A 13,262-nucleotide genomic window follows, 5' to 3' on the forward strand; every position below is an offset into this window, starting at 1 on the left:
CCGTTTACTTACTAAAGCACGGCGGTGATGGTGTTTTCGCCGCATGTAACGCGACCCGCGGGATCGAGAAGCCTCTACAATTCCATTGACTATGGGACAGACTAGTGACCATCTAACGGACTACTACAATTGGAAGCGACTAAGGCTACAATACAACAACACGTATTACTTCTGACCAATGTCTAACCTTCACTTAGGACGGTGCCACACAATTCAGCACTCAGTACCGGTCTTGATACTCAGGCCTGTACGACTCCTCCCCATATCCCCCTCGGCGGCCACCTCCACCTCCATAACCTTCTTCGGGCTCCCTCTCCCCTCCCAAATTCAGGCGTTCGGCTCCAAACGTTTCGTCATTCCCCTGGCCGAACCCACCTTCACCGCGATAACCTCCTTGCTCACCTCCGAAGCCTTCCTCTTGACGACCATATCCTCCTCCACCCCCACCTCTATAACCACCACGCTCACCGCCACCAAAGCCTGCATCCTGACGCCCGAATCCTCCGCCCCTGTCTTCAGGTTCACCACCGCCAAATCCTCCTCTACCTCCGAAATCTTCCTCCTGACGGCCGAAATTACCCCCACCACCACCAAAGCTCTCTTCAGGAGCCCTCCCATATCCACCCTCGTTACGCCCTCCGCCATAGGAATCCTCACCGAACCTTTCTTCCCTCCCTCCGCGCCCAGCTGGCCTCTCCTGGTATCCACCACGTTCTTCACCAAACCCTTCGGGCCCACCACCGCTGAACGGTTCTTCTCTGCCTCCTCCATAACCTCCTCGGCCACCATCGTAACCACCCTCGTCCTCGTCGTGATGTTTCTTGTGATGCTTCTGGCGGTGATGTCCTTCCTCTTGCTCACGGCCGTCCCCTCCCCCATAGCCACTACGAGGTTCTTCTCCGCCGTACTCTTGCCTCGGCTCGGGCTGCGAATACGATGGCTCGTAGCCACCGCCACCGCCATAAGAGGGACGCTCTGGCTCTGTCCTCTGGTAGCGTGACGGCTCCTCCTGCCTCCCGTACCCGCGCTGCTCCTCGCCATAGGTAGACGATTGATACTCATTTCTACCTCCGTGGCTCTGCCTCGGGGGCTCGGACTCGTAGTCGTTGCGACGTTCGTAATCACCAGTAGCAGCAGTTGCCGCGCCGCCATACCGTTCGGATTCTGATCACATAGTTAGTGTGAAGCAGGTGAGATTAGTGAGATACATCGAGAATCCAATGAGCTTTAGGACCGACCTTCGCCATAGCGCCTTTGTTGCGCAGAATCGTTGTTACGTCCAGATTGCTGCGAAGAGCCACCACGTCCACTGTAGCCGCCAGCGGCATTGCCTTGGGACATGTAATCCTCGCTGGCAGTGTACTGTCCCTGGGCAGGGAAAGTACCCCCGCTGGAAGCATGCTGGCCTCCAGGAGTAGCGGCCGTCTCGTCGTCCGAGCCTTCACGCTTATTCTTTCCGGCACGAACACTCTCCTGCAGAATACGGATCAGTGACAACTTGCGAGAAGAATGAAACTAGAGTATGCCGTACCTTAGTAAGACTTTCCAAGATTTGATCCTTGTCGTCCAGCTTGCTCTCAAGCCACTCCTGCATGCCCGCATACATGGCGCTCTGGATTTGTGAGCGCCCGGTGTTGAAGTACGGGTGATGGAAGGCCTCCAAAATCTAAGACATCCGGTCTTAGGACCGAGAACAGTTATAAGGCAGGCAATCGAGCACATACGGTGTTGATAACTTGATCTGCGTCTTCGCCGTCGTCAGCCCACGCCTTGACAATATGCCCAACGGAGTATTGGACGACAGTCTGGGCGATCTTTCCAGCGGGCTCATTGAGAATGAGTTGGAAGTGATCCTGGAGGTCAAATTGTTGAGTAGACGATAATAAACAATGTAGATGATATCGTACTTTGGAGAGCAGACTGTGCGATGGGTCAGAGGCTTCGGGGTCGTCGAAGACTGTGTACTGGTCCTCTGAGTCTATGACGGCCTTTGAACCCACTGAGAGGACGTCGGTGACTTGTGATAAGATAGGCTAGGAGTCGATGCGGACAGTGAGCACAGGATGAAAGAGGCGCCAGTTCTAAAGATCGACGTACCGCCACCCAGGGAGCCAAGATGGTGTATACATCTTGTAGTAACCATACATATCAGCATACTGACAGGACTTCCGAGAGTTGCAGATTAACTCACAAGCGTTCAAAGCGTCCGTGAGCGTGTCGATCAAGTCCTCCAATCCGGGAATCATCTCGATCTTGGACAAGATGTCACGGTAAACACCGTCGCGCCACTTGAGCAATTCAAGGAGTTGTTGTTGAACCTCTGGAGGTGCGACATCGTCTGGGTTGAATTCGTAGGCTTTACTCTTCTCGCTCAGGTCTTCAGCCTCGCTTGTGTCGGTTGCTTTTCCACCTATGGGAAGTTTGGAAAGGAGGTTCTTGAGATTTTCGATGTTGCTGTTTCCGTCAGAGTTTTGGGCCTAGGACGACGTACAAAGACGGTCAGAACAATAATATAGGACAAGGAAACGGTAATGGGTCTTACATTGCTCATCTTCTGGGATAGGTCTGTTACCGAAGACTGGCTGATGTGATCGGTGGCCTCGCCTAAGTGCAAAGAGTAAGTTTGGGTGACATGGTTCGCCACGACGGGTGGGGAAATCTTACCCAACATTGAATGCATGAAATCAGCGCTTCCGAAAGTACCAGTAATGAGAGGGGGTGCCTCTCCATTGGGAGTCTGGATTCTGACTACCATGCCCAAGCATCAGTCCAGAAGAAAAAGTGCTATTGGAATTCTGCACGTACCAGAATCACCGACATGACAGAAGACGTCTTCATAGCCCATCTTGCGCAAAGCAAGCTCACACCAGTTGCTATGTGCCAGCAAATCCTCCATAGTATGCAAACCGGTGCCCAGCAGACGATAGGCCTCCCACAAGTCAGCACCTTCTCGACCGCCGGCGCGACGTCCATGTTCGATGCAAGCCCTGAAGGTGCGTCGGATATGCGCAGTGGACGTATCCCATCCCCTGTTCTCTGCAGCCATGTAGTTCTAGCCAAAGTTGTTTGTCAATGACATCTTGACGAGCGGGTGGCAAAGATCCTCACCTTCATGCCTGTCTCTGGATCTATCTCAAGTTCTTCTGGGTTCACAGGTGGGCGCAGCTTGGGGTGGAATTGGCGAGCGTCCCCTTCTGCCTCCCCGTAACCTCTGAAAGACGATCAGTGATCTTGAAAAGACCGCACAAGACAAGCCGACTTACTTGGGGTTGTCGATATGTTCCTGGAAGACGTTTAGCACGAGTGATACTTATGATCTAGCAGTCTAGATACTTACCACAGGTAGATACACGCCAAGTCTATCTGCCGTGACCTCGAACTCTTCTGTGGCAAACCCGAATGTCTGATCAGGCAAGGGCAGAAATGCCCGTTAGTTTAGTATATTTCGGTAAGTCTCCAACCGAACTCACCATGAAGCCCAAGATGGATACAATCAAAACCAAGGTCTCCGCCGTGAGTTTTTGCAGTCCCGCAATATCCATTGCCTAAAAGACTGTAGTGTCAATCGATGATGATTTCGTCTCGAGCAGATCAGATCGTATACCTGAGAATAGTCCCTCAACCAGTTTCCCTGACACATGATGCCATTAGGATCAGTCAGAGCACACCAGATCCAAGACAGCTACACTCACGAAGTAAACCTTCTTCACATCGCTCTTTGAGAATTTTGCGCCACCGCTACCCCCTTGACCAGAAAGTACATTCTTTGCGAAGCCAAGTAGTCCACCTGCCATCGCCGCTGATCCACCAGCAGCGGCAGCGCTCTTCGCGACTTCGGTGAGGATATTCTCAATGTCGCCATGTCGGAATGCCTTCTCTGTTGCCGGTGAGATTCAAGGTAGTGTCGAAAGCGGTAAGCACCGCAAAATTCAATGCGTCAGTGGCGTAAGATGCGTACCGTTCAGGTAAGAGAAATCGGGAATGTCACCCGCGCCGAATGCCCAGGCACTGTCGGGTAGTAATACAACAATAACGGTCAAAAGCAGCAGCGTTGAGCCGAGCGAGGACATGATGGATGGGTACAGGGTGCAAGTCGTTCAGTGGCGACCCGCAGCTTTCAGGTGCAAGGGTATATAAACCACCATGACCCTCCAAGACCTTGCCAAGAAAGTACGATGATGTCAGCCTGGGCCATCGGCACAATCTGAGAAGATCAATGATAGGTTCCAATTATCCGTGGAAATAACATACACGGTACAGCCAGTTGACGAGAGTACCGACGGCATACTAGGTAAGTATTTCAAGTGCCAGTGAATAACTGCATGAGATGTTATTTGAAGCAGTCGTCAACAACTCTGAGGACAGCTGCAACCTTGTTCCCATCAGTGCATCCCGAAGTGGAATCTATTCGACTCCGATGCGGAGCTCAAATTGCCCAGCCAACGTCATGGATCCAAGCACGGAGATCTCTGCGCATGCGACTCGACGTTCTCAAAAATTCCACTCTTCATGTCTTCCTTGCTGACCCTAGAATAGTTTTATCGTCGGGCTTGGGGTAATGACTGGCCTCACCACAAAGGTAGGATCTCTAAGTTCGACGTCGGGCTCCCCATCGACGATCCCGACGACTTCAACTTCGCCGTTGACGATCATTTCGACTACATTTGCTACGACGATGTGGACACCCTTTATCGTATCCTCAACTTGAAGAAGCCGATCGTGAATGCTCTCATTGTTCGTCCCGAGTATGACTTACTTCGGACGATGAGCGATAGTCAGTTCCAAGCCGCGTTCGTCGTGACGGGTCATTCAGGGACTGGTTCGTCAAGATTATCATCTTCAACACAATCAACGCTCATGTCTGCTTCTGCCTCGGGTAGGAAAAACCATGTTCCTCCTGTATCTTCTTATTTATCGCCTTGAACACAAGTATCCGACGGCGGTCCAATTCGACATAGATTGCTACTTCATCTTCGACGAACATGGTGCTTTGGAACGTCCTACCACTGATCACGCCAACCCACGCCTTGACCAGTGTTGGGCACTAGCTAATAGCAACTCCGACGTTACCCAGCCATGTTCAATCTTTCGAAGTGGGGCCAAGCTTGTCATCCAGGCTTCGTCACCAAAACCCTCGAGATGGAAGGATTGTACGAAGGAGGCCCCGGGCGAGCGGATCTACTCGGAGCTGCCCTCGGTGCTCGAGATCGGAGCGATCTTGTAAGCGGACTCGGTGCTTGACCCTGCGATGTCCCTGCTCAAAATATCTCTCCACAGAAAGGAGTCCCACTTTGACCCATCCTCTACTTTCACCCTCGTGTCTAAGTGGGGGCCATCAGTTCGGACGATCATCGGCATCGTGAATGCCGCCGTCTTTGGACGCTCTCAGAAAATCGAAAAGATGTTGGAAGCCGACGCCCGTGGGGCAGCACTCCAGATATGCTCTGCTCCGTCGCTCGTTAACCTCTTCTCATACAACGAAAGTCCCAGTATTAGGTTCGTTCGCCCTTGCCGCGAAAAATTCGTGGATAACGGCAACACTGCCATTGTCTCGTCCTCGGAAGCTATCTCCTTCATCCCGACCAAGTTCCTCGACAATCTCTTCACAACATATTGCACCAAATTCTCCACCGATAGATCCCTCGACCTCTTCGAAGCGTTCAGTTCACACTCCCTGACACGGACCACCGCCACCTGGGTGTTCGAAAAACGCGTGCATAATCTCTTGTGCAGGAGTGGCGCGGATATGGCCATCTTTTCAGCCGATAGACAGCAGATGAAGATGCGGCCATCGACCAATCTCATTCCTGGCACAGCGACCGGGCTCAAGGGCATGGATGTCTCCGACTCCTTCTACTGGATCCCGTCCGTGATGGATTTTCCGGGTATCGACGGTGTCCTCGGCAATACTGAGAGGAACATCTTCGCCGTGCAAACGACTATCGCAGACGGCCACCGTAGATCCGAGGGTGGCCTTCGACGGATTTGGCAAAACCTCGAAGTCAACGTTCGACATGGTCGTACTTGGCACTTGGTTGTCGTTGGAGACAACGATAAAGCGGTTGGTGGGCTGGTGGAGCAGTTTGCGACGGAGTTGAAGAACTTCACCCTCGGCCAATCTCTGATACACGTGCAGGTGTGGGGTTATGTTCTTCATTCTCGCCGTTTGATGTAATTGTTTCACTCGGACTGTTATCTTGCGTGACAGTCTACAGATATCATTATTATCTATGTCGACTTTCTTTGCTGTTTTCGTCCGTATATATAGGGCTGACCATGGTCTGCGTGTTTTACCACTGTGACAAGTTGTGTTAAACGAAAGACAACCAGCAACAAACTCGAATTATCCGTACAAATAAAAAACTATGGTACATCCAATTGACGACAACAACGGCGACATAGGTTAGTTACAGGTAGTACAAGCCTTGTATCCATGACCGAAAGCAACGACAGCGAAAATTTCGAGAAAATCAATGGGCTTCAACCCACCCTGGCCTTCTTCGCCGCACTCGGCTGAGACCCATTTGGCTTGTCCGACTCTTTCCTCTTCTTGGACTTCAGTGGAGCCATCCTGTCCTTAACCCAGTTCCGCACAGTGATTGCCATCATTCCGACCTCGGAGTCTTCGCCGTTGAACCGAATGGCGTTTTGGATCATAAGATCCACATCCTCCTCCCAGGCTTGTATGGACTCATACTTGTCCGCTTCGAGCTTCTGTCGAATCGTTCTGAGATCCCGGGCGGTGTGCTTGGGTATGACATCGTAGTACTGCGGGACGCCAAGTGCGATTGGATCCACTGGTTCTCGGAAGACCCAGGATCTGGTAGAGATGAGAGAATGAGCAACAAAGCTGACGGCAAGCAAAGAAAATGGCGCACATGGGATCCTTGACCAGGTTGTTGACCAACGATAGCAACGCTCGCTTGTCTGAAGGAGCAAGCTTCTTCTCCATAGCCTTCGCCCATTCCCTCCGATACACTTTCTCCACTACTTCGGCCCAAGAATGCGGGGCGGTGGTAGGCGGATTGAATGTCTTGCAATTGCCGAACACGAGCTTGGCATCCTTGTCGAACTCCTCCATCGTGGTATATCTGCCTTCCTTAACCTTCGTACCCATGGTTCCGAAGTCCATCGGGTTCTTGATTTCGTCAAAGTATCTAGAGAGAAACGCTATTGAGGCAAAGAAAGAATAGTGAGGGCAAAATCACGCACGTAGGACAACCGTCGAGCTCAGGATCCACAGGCCGTGAGAATATTCCGTATTCCGGCATTTGTGCCAGTGCTTTCAACACGATCTGGCACTTCTTCTTGTCGAAGGGAGTCACAGTCACAACCGGCGTCGATGTCTTCTTCGGTGCCTTGACCGCAGGCGGTGCTGGTGGAGGGGTGGCGGACGCTGTCGGTTTACTTGGTGCTCTCGAAGGCGACATGGCAGGAACTGGTGAGGCATGAGCACTAGTAGGAGGTTCGAAGGGTTTCCTGGGCTTGATCGGAGGAGCAGGCTTTTCAAGAACAGGAGCCTCTTTCTTCTCATCGGGTGACCGAGGTCGTTTGTGAGGAGAAGCAAGCGCCAAGATCTCATCTTCCTCGACGAGATCGGCGGAAGCGCTAACCTTTTTCCTCTTTGCAGGAGGTGGCCCGGTGATGGACGGCTCAGGTCTCTCGATCGGCCCATACTGGTGTTTCTTCTTCTGGACATCTCGTTCAATCGCAATGACTTCCTCAAGTAGATCATCGGTCCCATCATCAACAGGAGACCCTGAGGTGGTTTCGGCCGCCTTCGATTTGCGAGGTTTGAGTTTCACTGGCTGCGAAGCTGTGGTGGGGATAGGATCCGGACGCAACGAAGATGAGGTTCCGATCTTGAGCTTGATAGATGGACGAGAGGTAGTCTCCGGTACTGTAGAGGTTGAAGATTGAGGGGTTACGGGAGTACGCTTGGGTTGAGACATGTGCGCCGTCGATGCCTTGTGCAAGGGCACCGGAGGGGGCTGCATGGGTCTGGGGGGTGGAGGGGGAGGTTCGTTCGGTTTCTTGCTCTCTATTGTGTGATTGATACGCGCCCACTCTAGATATCCAAAATGTATGAGGATGGCAGCATGCTAGGCAACTATAGATTACTCACGAGCATCGAAGAACTGCTCCAGCGCGACTCCCTCGTTGTAGACATAAGTTTCCGGTGAGTTGTACGTCTTTGCGTTTTGAATCATAAGCCGGAAGTCCGCCTCGAACGCAAAACGGTCTTTGTACATCCCCTGCGAGAGTTTGATGCCCATGGTGTCCAGATCGATGGGGTTCTTGATGATCTCGAAATAACTAATGCGAAGATTGTCAGTTCGTGGGGGCAGGAAAGATATATTGAAATCGTACTTGATAGCCTTGTCCCTGACAGGATCAACAGGATGGAGATAGAAGCGCGCATGCTTGTTGCCTTTCAGTTTCTTCAACGCCATCTCGCAAGCTTTCACATCCCTAATGTCCATCCCACCACTCTGTGCCTTTGGAACAGCCTTCCCATCCTTTGGTTTTGGCGGTCTGCCTTTCGGTCTGGGGGGCGCTACTGAAGGGCCACCATTGATATGTGGCGTCTGGATGGTAACGTTCTTCTTTGTGTTGATGGAAAGCGAAGTCTCTGCATGCGGAGTAGACGGGACTTTGTGGGAGCTGGCATCTGTACTGGCCGTCCCAGGGAGCAATCGGACTTTGGGAGGGTTGGTTGGCGGCACGAGCGGGCTCCTAACAGGTGTACCAGCAGATTTGAGAGGACGACCAGGCTTGAAAGCTGGGATCTTGACAGAGGACAAAGACGGTGGGGTCTCGGTGATGGGGGTCGAAGGGGGAACATGAATCGTAATCTTCGGTGGGACCTCCTCTGAACCCCTGACGAGAATGTCGAGGAGCTTGAGAATAGACCACCGAACTTCGTGATCTGCGTCCGGAGCTCTACGATTGCACGAAGTATTAGCCGAGTCAGAGGAGATACTATGGACACGTACAATATGATGGGGAGCAAGAACTCGCGCAACACTTCATTCTTCCCGACCTCCTTATCCTTCCGGAGGGCCTTCACAAGCTGGTCGACTTCGCTCCTCTTATTCTCCTTGACTTTCTCCTGAGTGGCGCCATCTTCTTCGATGAGCAAGGACTCGGACTCCTTCTTAGAGTCCTTCAGCTCGCCCATTGTGACCAACAAGGCCAGGGACTGGGAAGCATTCCGAGCGACGTGGCGTCGAATAATTCGGGAAGGATCGTTGGCGATGACCGCTAGGATGTACCGGACGATCTTGGGAGTGTACCACCTGGTGAGGAAGAGAGCATCGAAAGCGGCGATGCGGACTTGAACGTAGTTGCCCTCCCTGCGCAACAACTGTCAGCGTCTCATACCATAAAGTGAAAGCAAACGACGCACCGGGTTAGGGGGAAGAACACCCGAGGATCATTGGGAATGAGGTTCGCCACGCTAAGAATCAAGCGGAACTTGATCGCACGATAGTTAATATTCGACGTTCAGCTGCACTCCAGGTCAGGTGCAACCTACCTCGAGAGCAGCAATGGTCACTACGTTGTGTGGCGAAGCGATCAGCCTGTCCATATTCCGATAACGATCCGCCTCAGCCAAGGCGTCCTTCAGGATCATCGCGTCTTCCGAAGACTGTTCGTTCTTTGCCTCCATCGGAAATAGTTCTCCACGTTCCGGGGGAGAAGTAGAGACGCAAGCACAGGCGAGTGAGGAGATGAGGGTGCAAATGTAGAACGCATCGGTATACTGTTGTATTTTAAGCAATTTCCCCTTACGATTTAGTTCAGAAAGGCGAACTCACGGGGTTGGCAGTGTTGTCGTTATACTTCAGTTGATCGGTGAGGAATTTCCGTACGACAGAAGGGCATTTGCCGTTCTCGAAGCGAACTTGAGAAATCGCCTTGATCAAAGCCTGTGCAAATGAGGCATTCAACATGACATGCCCACGGGTAACGCTTAGTGTCGGTCATGATCCTTACCCTCCTGACAAAGTAATCCGCAAAGTCGGAGAAGTCGTTCGGCCGTGGTACATATGTATGGGTGAAGAGATCCTGTTGTGGATCCTCGGGATCGTAGCAGTACCGCAAGAACAACTTAAATAGGTGGAATAGGCCAAGGAAATCCAGGCGACGAATAGCACACTGAACAAGGTGTATGAAGCATATCAGTCATAGTAGGCGATTGAAAAAAGGGAAGGCTACCCACAGTGACCAATGCCAGAGCAGCTTCACACCGGACTCGAAAGAAGTAATTCGAAACGAGCACTGTCTTGGTGAGCTGACTAGAAACAATTGCCGAAGGCATCTTGGATAGAGCATTGACGGCCTGCACATGGTGAGTTCGTATGAAGTCAACCAATACACCTTGTAAAAAGTATGGACTCACCTCCAGCTGCGCCACCACATCCCTATCCCTCTGTAACTGCGATACCCACATATAATCCGGCTGGTCAAATGCAACCGCAGCGATCCATTCGAAATCCGCATCCATCCTGATCCATTCATACGTCGCACCACTCATAACCTGCTCGTCATCCTCCGACCAGTCCGCTACCTTCCAATTTTCTCTTTCCCTCTCATTCTCCCAAATATCGAGTCCGAAGCCCATGTCAACCATTCCCATAGCCTCCGCCGCTTCGGCGTCACCTTCGGCTGCGGCCTGAGCTGCAGCCTGACGGGCAAGGTAACGCTTTGTATTGCGCCGAACACGTTTGTACTTCGTGTTAAACGGAACTTCGTAGCGCTTGAACGGGGCTCGAATATCGAGGACGTGTTCGTAGGGAGTGCCATCGGCTTCGTGAATACGAATTGTCATCTGGCCCTGCGATGAAATGTCAGAGGTCGCTCAAATGATAAGGAAAGAGAACTGTAGTACCTCGAAAAACGGAACAGGTTTCAACAACGCCTTCACAACCGGATTGTTCTCAAGCTCCTTGTACGCCGGAGCATCCTGCCTCATCGTGATCTCTACGGCCATCTTCTTCCTGTTGAACGACGCGGAAAATCCGAACGAGGGGCACCCACTGCCATAGATCCACTGCTCCGCGAACGACCTGAGGTCCACTCCACTGACTTTCCTACATGTCCTAAGGAAAGTGTGCGTCGAGAGCGCGTTGTTTTGCATCTCCCCAGAAATTGCGGAAAGAAAGAGTTTGGGAAGGACACGGGAGAGGCCGAGCGAGGTTCCGGATTTCCCCAATCGACGGTCGAGGATATGCAAAACGAGAGGCGATTTGAGGTTGAGGAAAGGTAGAGTTGCAGCTTCGGGAGGATCGAGATGCTGAGGCTGACAGATAGGTGGCATGCCTCCGTTGTCGAGTTCGGTTACCCGAGACATGTCCTTCTTCATGCGGAATCTGTACTCGTTGGTCCCGAACAGCTTGCGAAGGAATAAACCGCTGATATAAAGCCCTAAACCGTTCGTCAACCACAGGTCGGCCCATGCCTTGGGTTGGATATTGATCCCTATCCATTGATAAGCGAGGGAGTGGGTGAGGGTTTGCCGCGTCTCGTAAACCTGGTCGATGGCATCGTCACCATGTAACAGATCGGCACTGGCGATGGAAAGCGTGGATGTGTCGAACTTGACGCGAGGCATCTCGTCGACGAAGACAAGCTTGTATGAGCCAAAAGGATACGATCCAAACTCACTGGCGAAGAAAGTCATGGCCTGGCGGAGGAAGGGGACAGAATTCGAGAGTTGTGTTTCGTGCCCTGGTAGACAGAAGGCATGCATTTGCGGCTGAGAAGACCCCGCTGGTTCGTCACCGGTGGTGTGTTCTGTGGGAATAGGGAGAACATGAAGAGGGCCTGCAACGAAGCCGATATGCTGAGCCGAAGTTTGTATCCCCTGGGAGAAGATGAAGATGGCTTTGTTCGAGTTGAACGGGTGCGTCACCTTGGTCGAAGCATCAATAATCAACGATGCCGATTTGAACGCATTAGACGCACCTGTTCTACAAACTCTCCACTACAAACCACCACTGTGGGATGTTCGTTCTTTGGTTCGTCTTCCTCGCCACTGGCTTCTGGATCTCCATTATGGTCCTCCAAGTAGCGTGGAACGACAAACTCAAGATCCCAGGTACACTTCTCCCAGATATTATCGATGCAGGGGACCCAACATCTCGCTGCGTCGGGTGTAGATGGAGTCGTATATACATGTGGTACGCGCTGGACAAACAGTTAAATTCCATGTAAACGCCACACGTGACAATGTATGAACTCACGTAGGGATAAGTATCAGTCGGCAGAACAAACTGCAGTCCATCGACAGGATCGCGAATACTGTACTCGATATTGATGGTTATTGGAGAAAATTCCGCTGCGACGGAAGATTGTGGCCCTGAGAAACCTGGCGTTTGAGGCTCAGGGGTCGAAGCTGGAAGGAACGGATACACACCGATATTGACATGCGGATTCAAGTCTGACTAAGGAAGCCAACGCACCTTCGTTGGCAAAAAATGACCCATTTCCACCTCCAGACGACTTCACGGAGACGTCCTTCGGAATGGCTATGGAGAGTTCACCCTCATCGTCTTCTGCAAGTGCCGAGTAGAGTTTTCGCTTCAGTTCTGGATGTGTGTGCACGTCTTGGGGGCTGGAGATATTCAGGTTGGCGAGAGCATCGTATTGGATGAAGTCGGCGCGGTGGGAAGCAACAGTCACGTTGTGGATCGCTGCGGTCAAAAGGGAGCGTCAAGTCAGTCAGGACGCGCCCAAGGCGTTTTAACGCGACATAAAGAACAGTACGTACCACATTGTCGCGAGTGAAGATTGATCGTCCTCAAGTCCTTGCTATTTGGAACTATGATGATCTCCGTGTAACCCTGAGAGGTCGCGGGATAAGAGAGAAGACAACCAGGAGCTCTAGATGAAATACATACCCAAAGCTTGCCCGAGAAGTCAATTTCGAGCACGACTTTTTGGTGACTAGTAGATACGGTGAATGTTATCAGTTGAAGGAATCGTGCATAGAGGAGGATGGACGTATATAGTGAATCCACGACGGAGGTGCTCCCGCTGCATGGTTAACAGACAGTGCCCAGATGAACAGCTATAACAATAAGTTCAAGCTGACTCAGTACAGAAAGCAAATATCGGTGGCTGTCGAGAGGAAAACAGAGTGAATGGTGTAGAGTGGGTAGAAGGTTGGAAGGCAAGTCGACTCGGAGGTGACGCCACGCCGTGATCAACAAGCGTGCGAAAATAATCCCTTTCTGGACTCACTCAGCGCTGCCAAT

The 13,262-nt window shown here is 51.8% G+C and overlaps 3 protein-coding genes across 3 annotated transcripts; 1 reads left to right on the top strand and 2 right to left on the bottom strand.

The window, feature by feature from the left end:
- Positions 1–69: 69 nt before the first annotated feature.
- On the bottom strand, positions 70–4,114 carry STEHIDRAFT_89920 (Het-C-domain-containing protein). Its single transcript, XM_007298270.1, has 17 exons — positions 3,959–4,114; positions 3,693–3,877; positions 3,605–3,631; positions 3,471–3,545; positions 3,338–3,403; positions 3,264–3,283; positions 3,109–3,211; positions 2,806–3,052; positions 2,665–2,748; positions 2,543–2,604; positions 2,192–2,477; positions 2,098–2,129; positions 1,908–2,033; positions 1,725–1,853; positions 1,532–1,666; positions 1,239–1,473; positions 70–1,164 (listed from the first exon to the last, which is right to left on the bottom strand). The coding sequence occupies exons 1-17, from the start codon at positions 4,068–4,070 to the stop codon at positions 221–223; spliced, it is 2,868 nt and encodes a 955-aa protein (XP_007298332.1). The 5' UTR covers positions 4,071–4,114; the 3' UTR covers positions 70–220.
- A 29-nt stretch (positions 4,115–4,143) lies between these two features.
- Positions 4,144–6,285, top strand: STEHIDRAFT_164937 (uncharacterized protein; the record flags this gene model as incomplete). The annotated part of the gene is made up of 4 exons (XM_007298967.1): positions 4,144–4,170; positions 4,537–4,819; positions 4,881–5,220; positions 5,278–6,285. 4 exons carry the CDS (start codon positions 4,144–4,146, stop codon positions 6,173–6,175), a joined length of 1,548 nt encoding a protein of 515 aa, XP_007299029.1. The 3' UTR covers positions 6,176–6,285.
- A 54-nt stretch (positions 6,286–6,339) lies between these two features.
- Positions 6,340–13,162, bottom strand: STEHIDRAFT_89926 (uncharacterized protein). The gene is made up of 19 exons (XM_007298271.1): positions 13,013–13,162; positions 12,906–12,954; positions 12,776–12,848; positions 12,468–12,698; positions 12,249–12,400; positions 11,971–12,192; positions 10,895–11,917; positions 10,406–10,840; positions 10,226–10,345; positions 10,000–10,161; positions 9,822–9,932; positions 9,539–9,766; positions 9,410–9,477; positions 8,997–9,356; positions 8,371–8,943; positions 8,126–8,316; positions 7,213–8,068; positions 6,879–7,157; positions 6,340–6,820 (listed from the first exon to the last, which is right to left on the bottom strand). The coding sequence occupies exons 1-19, from the start codon at positions 13,045–13,047 to the stop codon at positions 6,481–6,483; spliced, it is 5,508 nt and encodes a 1,835-aa protein (XP_007298333.1). The 5' UTR covers positions 13,048–13,162; the 3' UTR covers positions 6,340–6,480.
- Positions 13,163–13,262: the final 100 nt, after the last annotated feature.

The sequence above is a fragment of the Stereum hirsutum genome, assembly GCF_000264905.1.
Source record: "Stereum hirsutum FP-91666 SS1 unplaced genomic scaffold STEHIscaffold_1, whole genome shotgun sequence".
Classification (NCBI taxonomy): Eukaryota; Fungi; Basidiomycota; class Agaricomycetes; order Russulales; family Stereaceae; genus Stereum; species Stereum hirsutum.

What these genes read in the sequence shown, in the direction of transcription:
- STEHIDRAFT_89920 (XM_007298270.1), bottom strand. Translation starts at nt 4,070, where the DNA reads ATGTCCTCGCTCGGCTCAACGCTGCTGCTTTTGACCGTTATTGTTGTA. An exon ending in ATCCAGAGACAGGCATGAAG is followed by an intron (nt 3,053 to 3,108) that starts GTGAGGATCTTT and finishes AACTTTGGCTAG; the next exon opens with AACTACATGGCTGCAGAGAA. An exon ending in CGCACAGTCTGCTCTCCAAA is followed by an intron (nt 1,854 to 1,907) that starts GTACGATATCAT and finishes TTTGACCTCCAG; the next exon opens with GATCACTTCCAACTCATTCT.
- STEHIDRAFT_89926 (XM_007298271.1), bottom strand. Translation starts at nt 13,047, where the DNA reads ATGCAGCGGGAGCACCTCCGTCGTGGATTCACTAT. An exon ending in ACTTCTCGGGCAAGCTTTGG is followed by an intron (nt 12,849 to 12,905) that starts GTATGTATTTCA and finishes GCGACCTCTCAG; the next exon opens with GGTTACACGGAGATCATCAT. An exon ending in CGGATTACTTTGTCAGGAGG is followed by an intron (nt 9,933 to 9,999) that starts GTAAGGATCATG and finishes TCATTTGCACAG; the next exon opens with GCTTTGATCAAGGCGATTTC.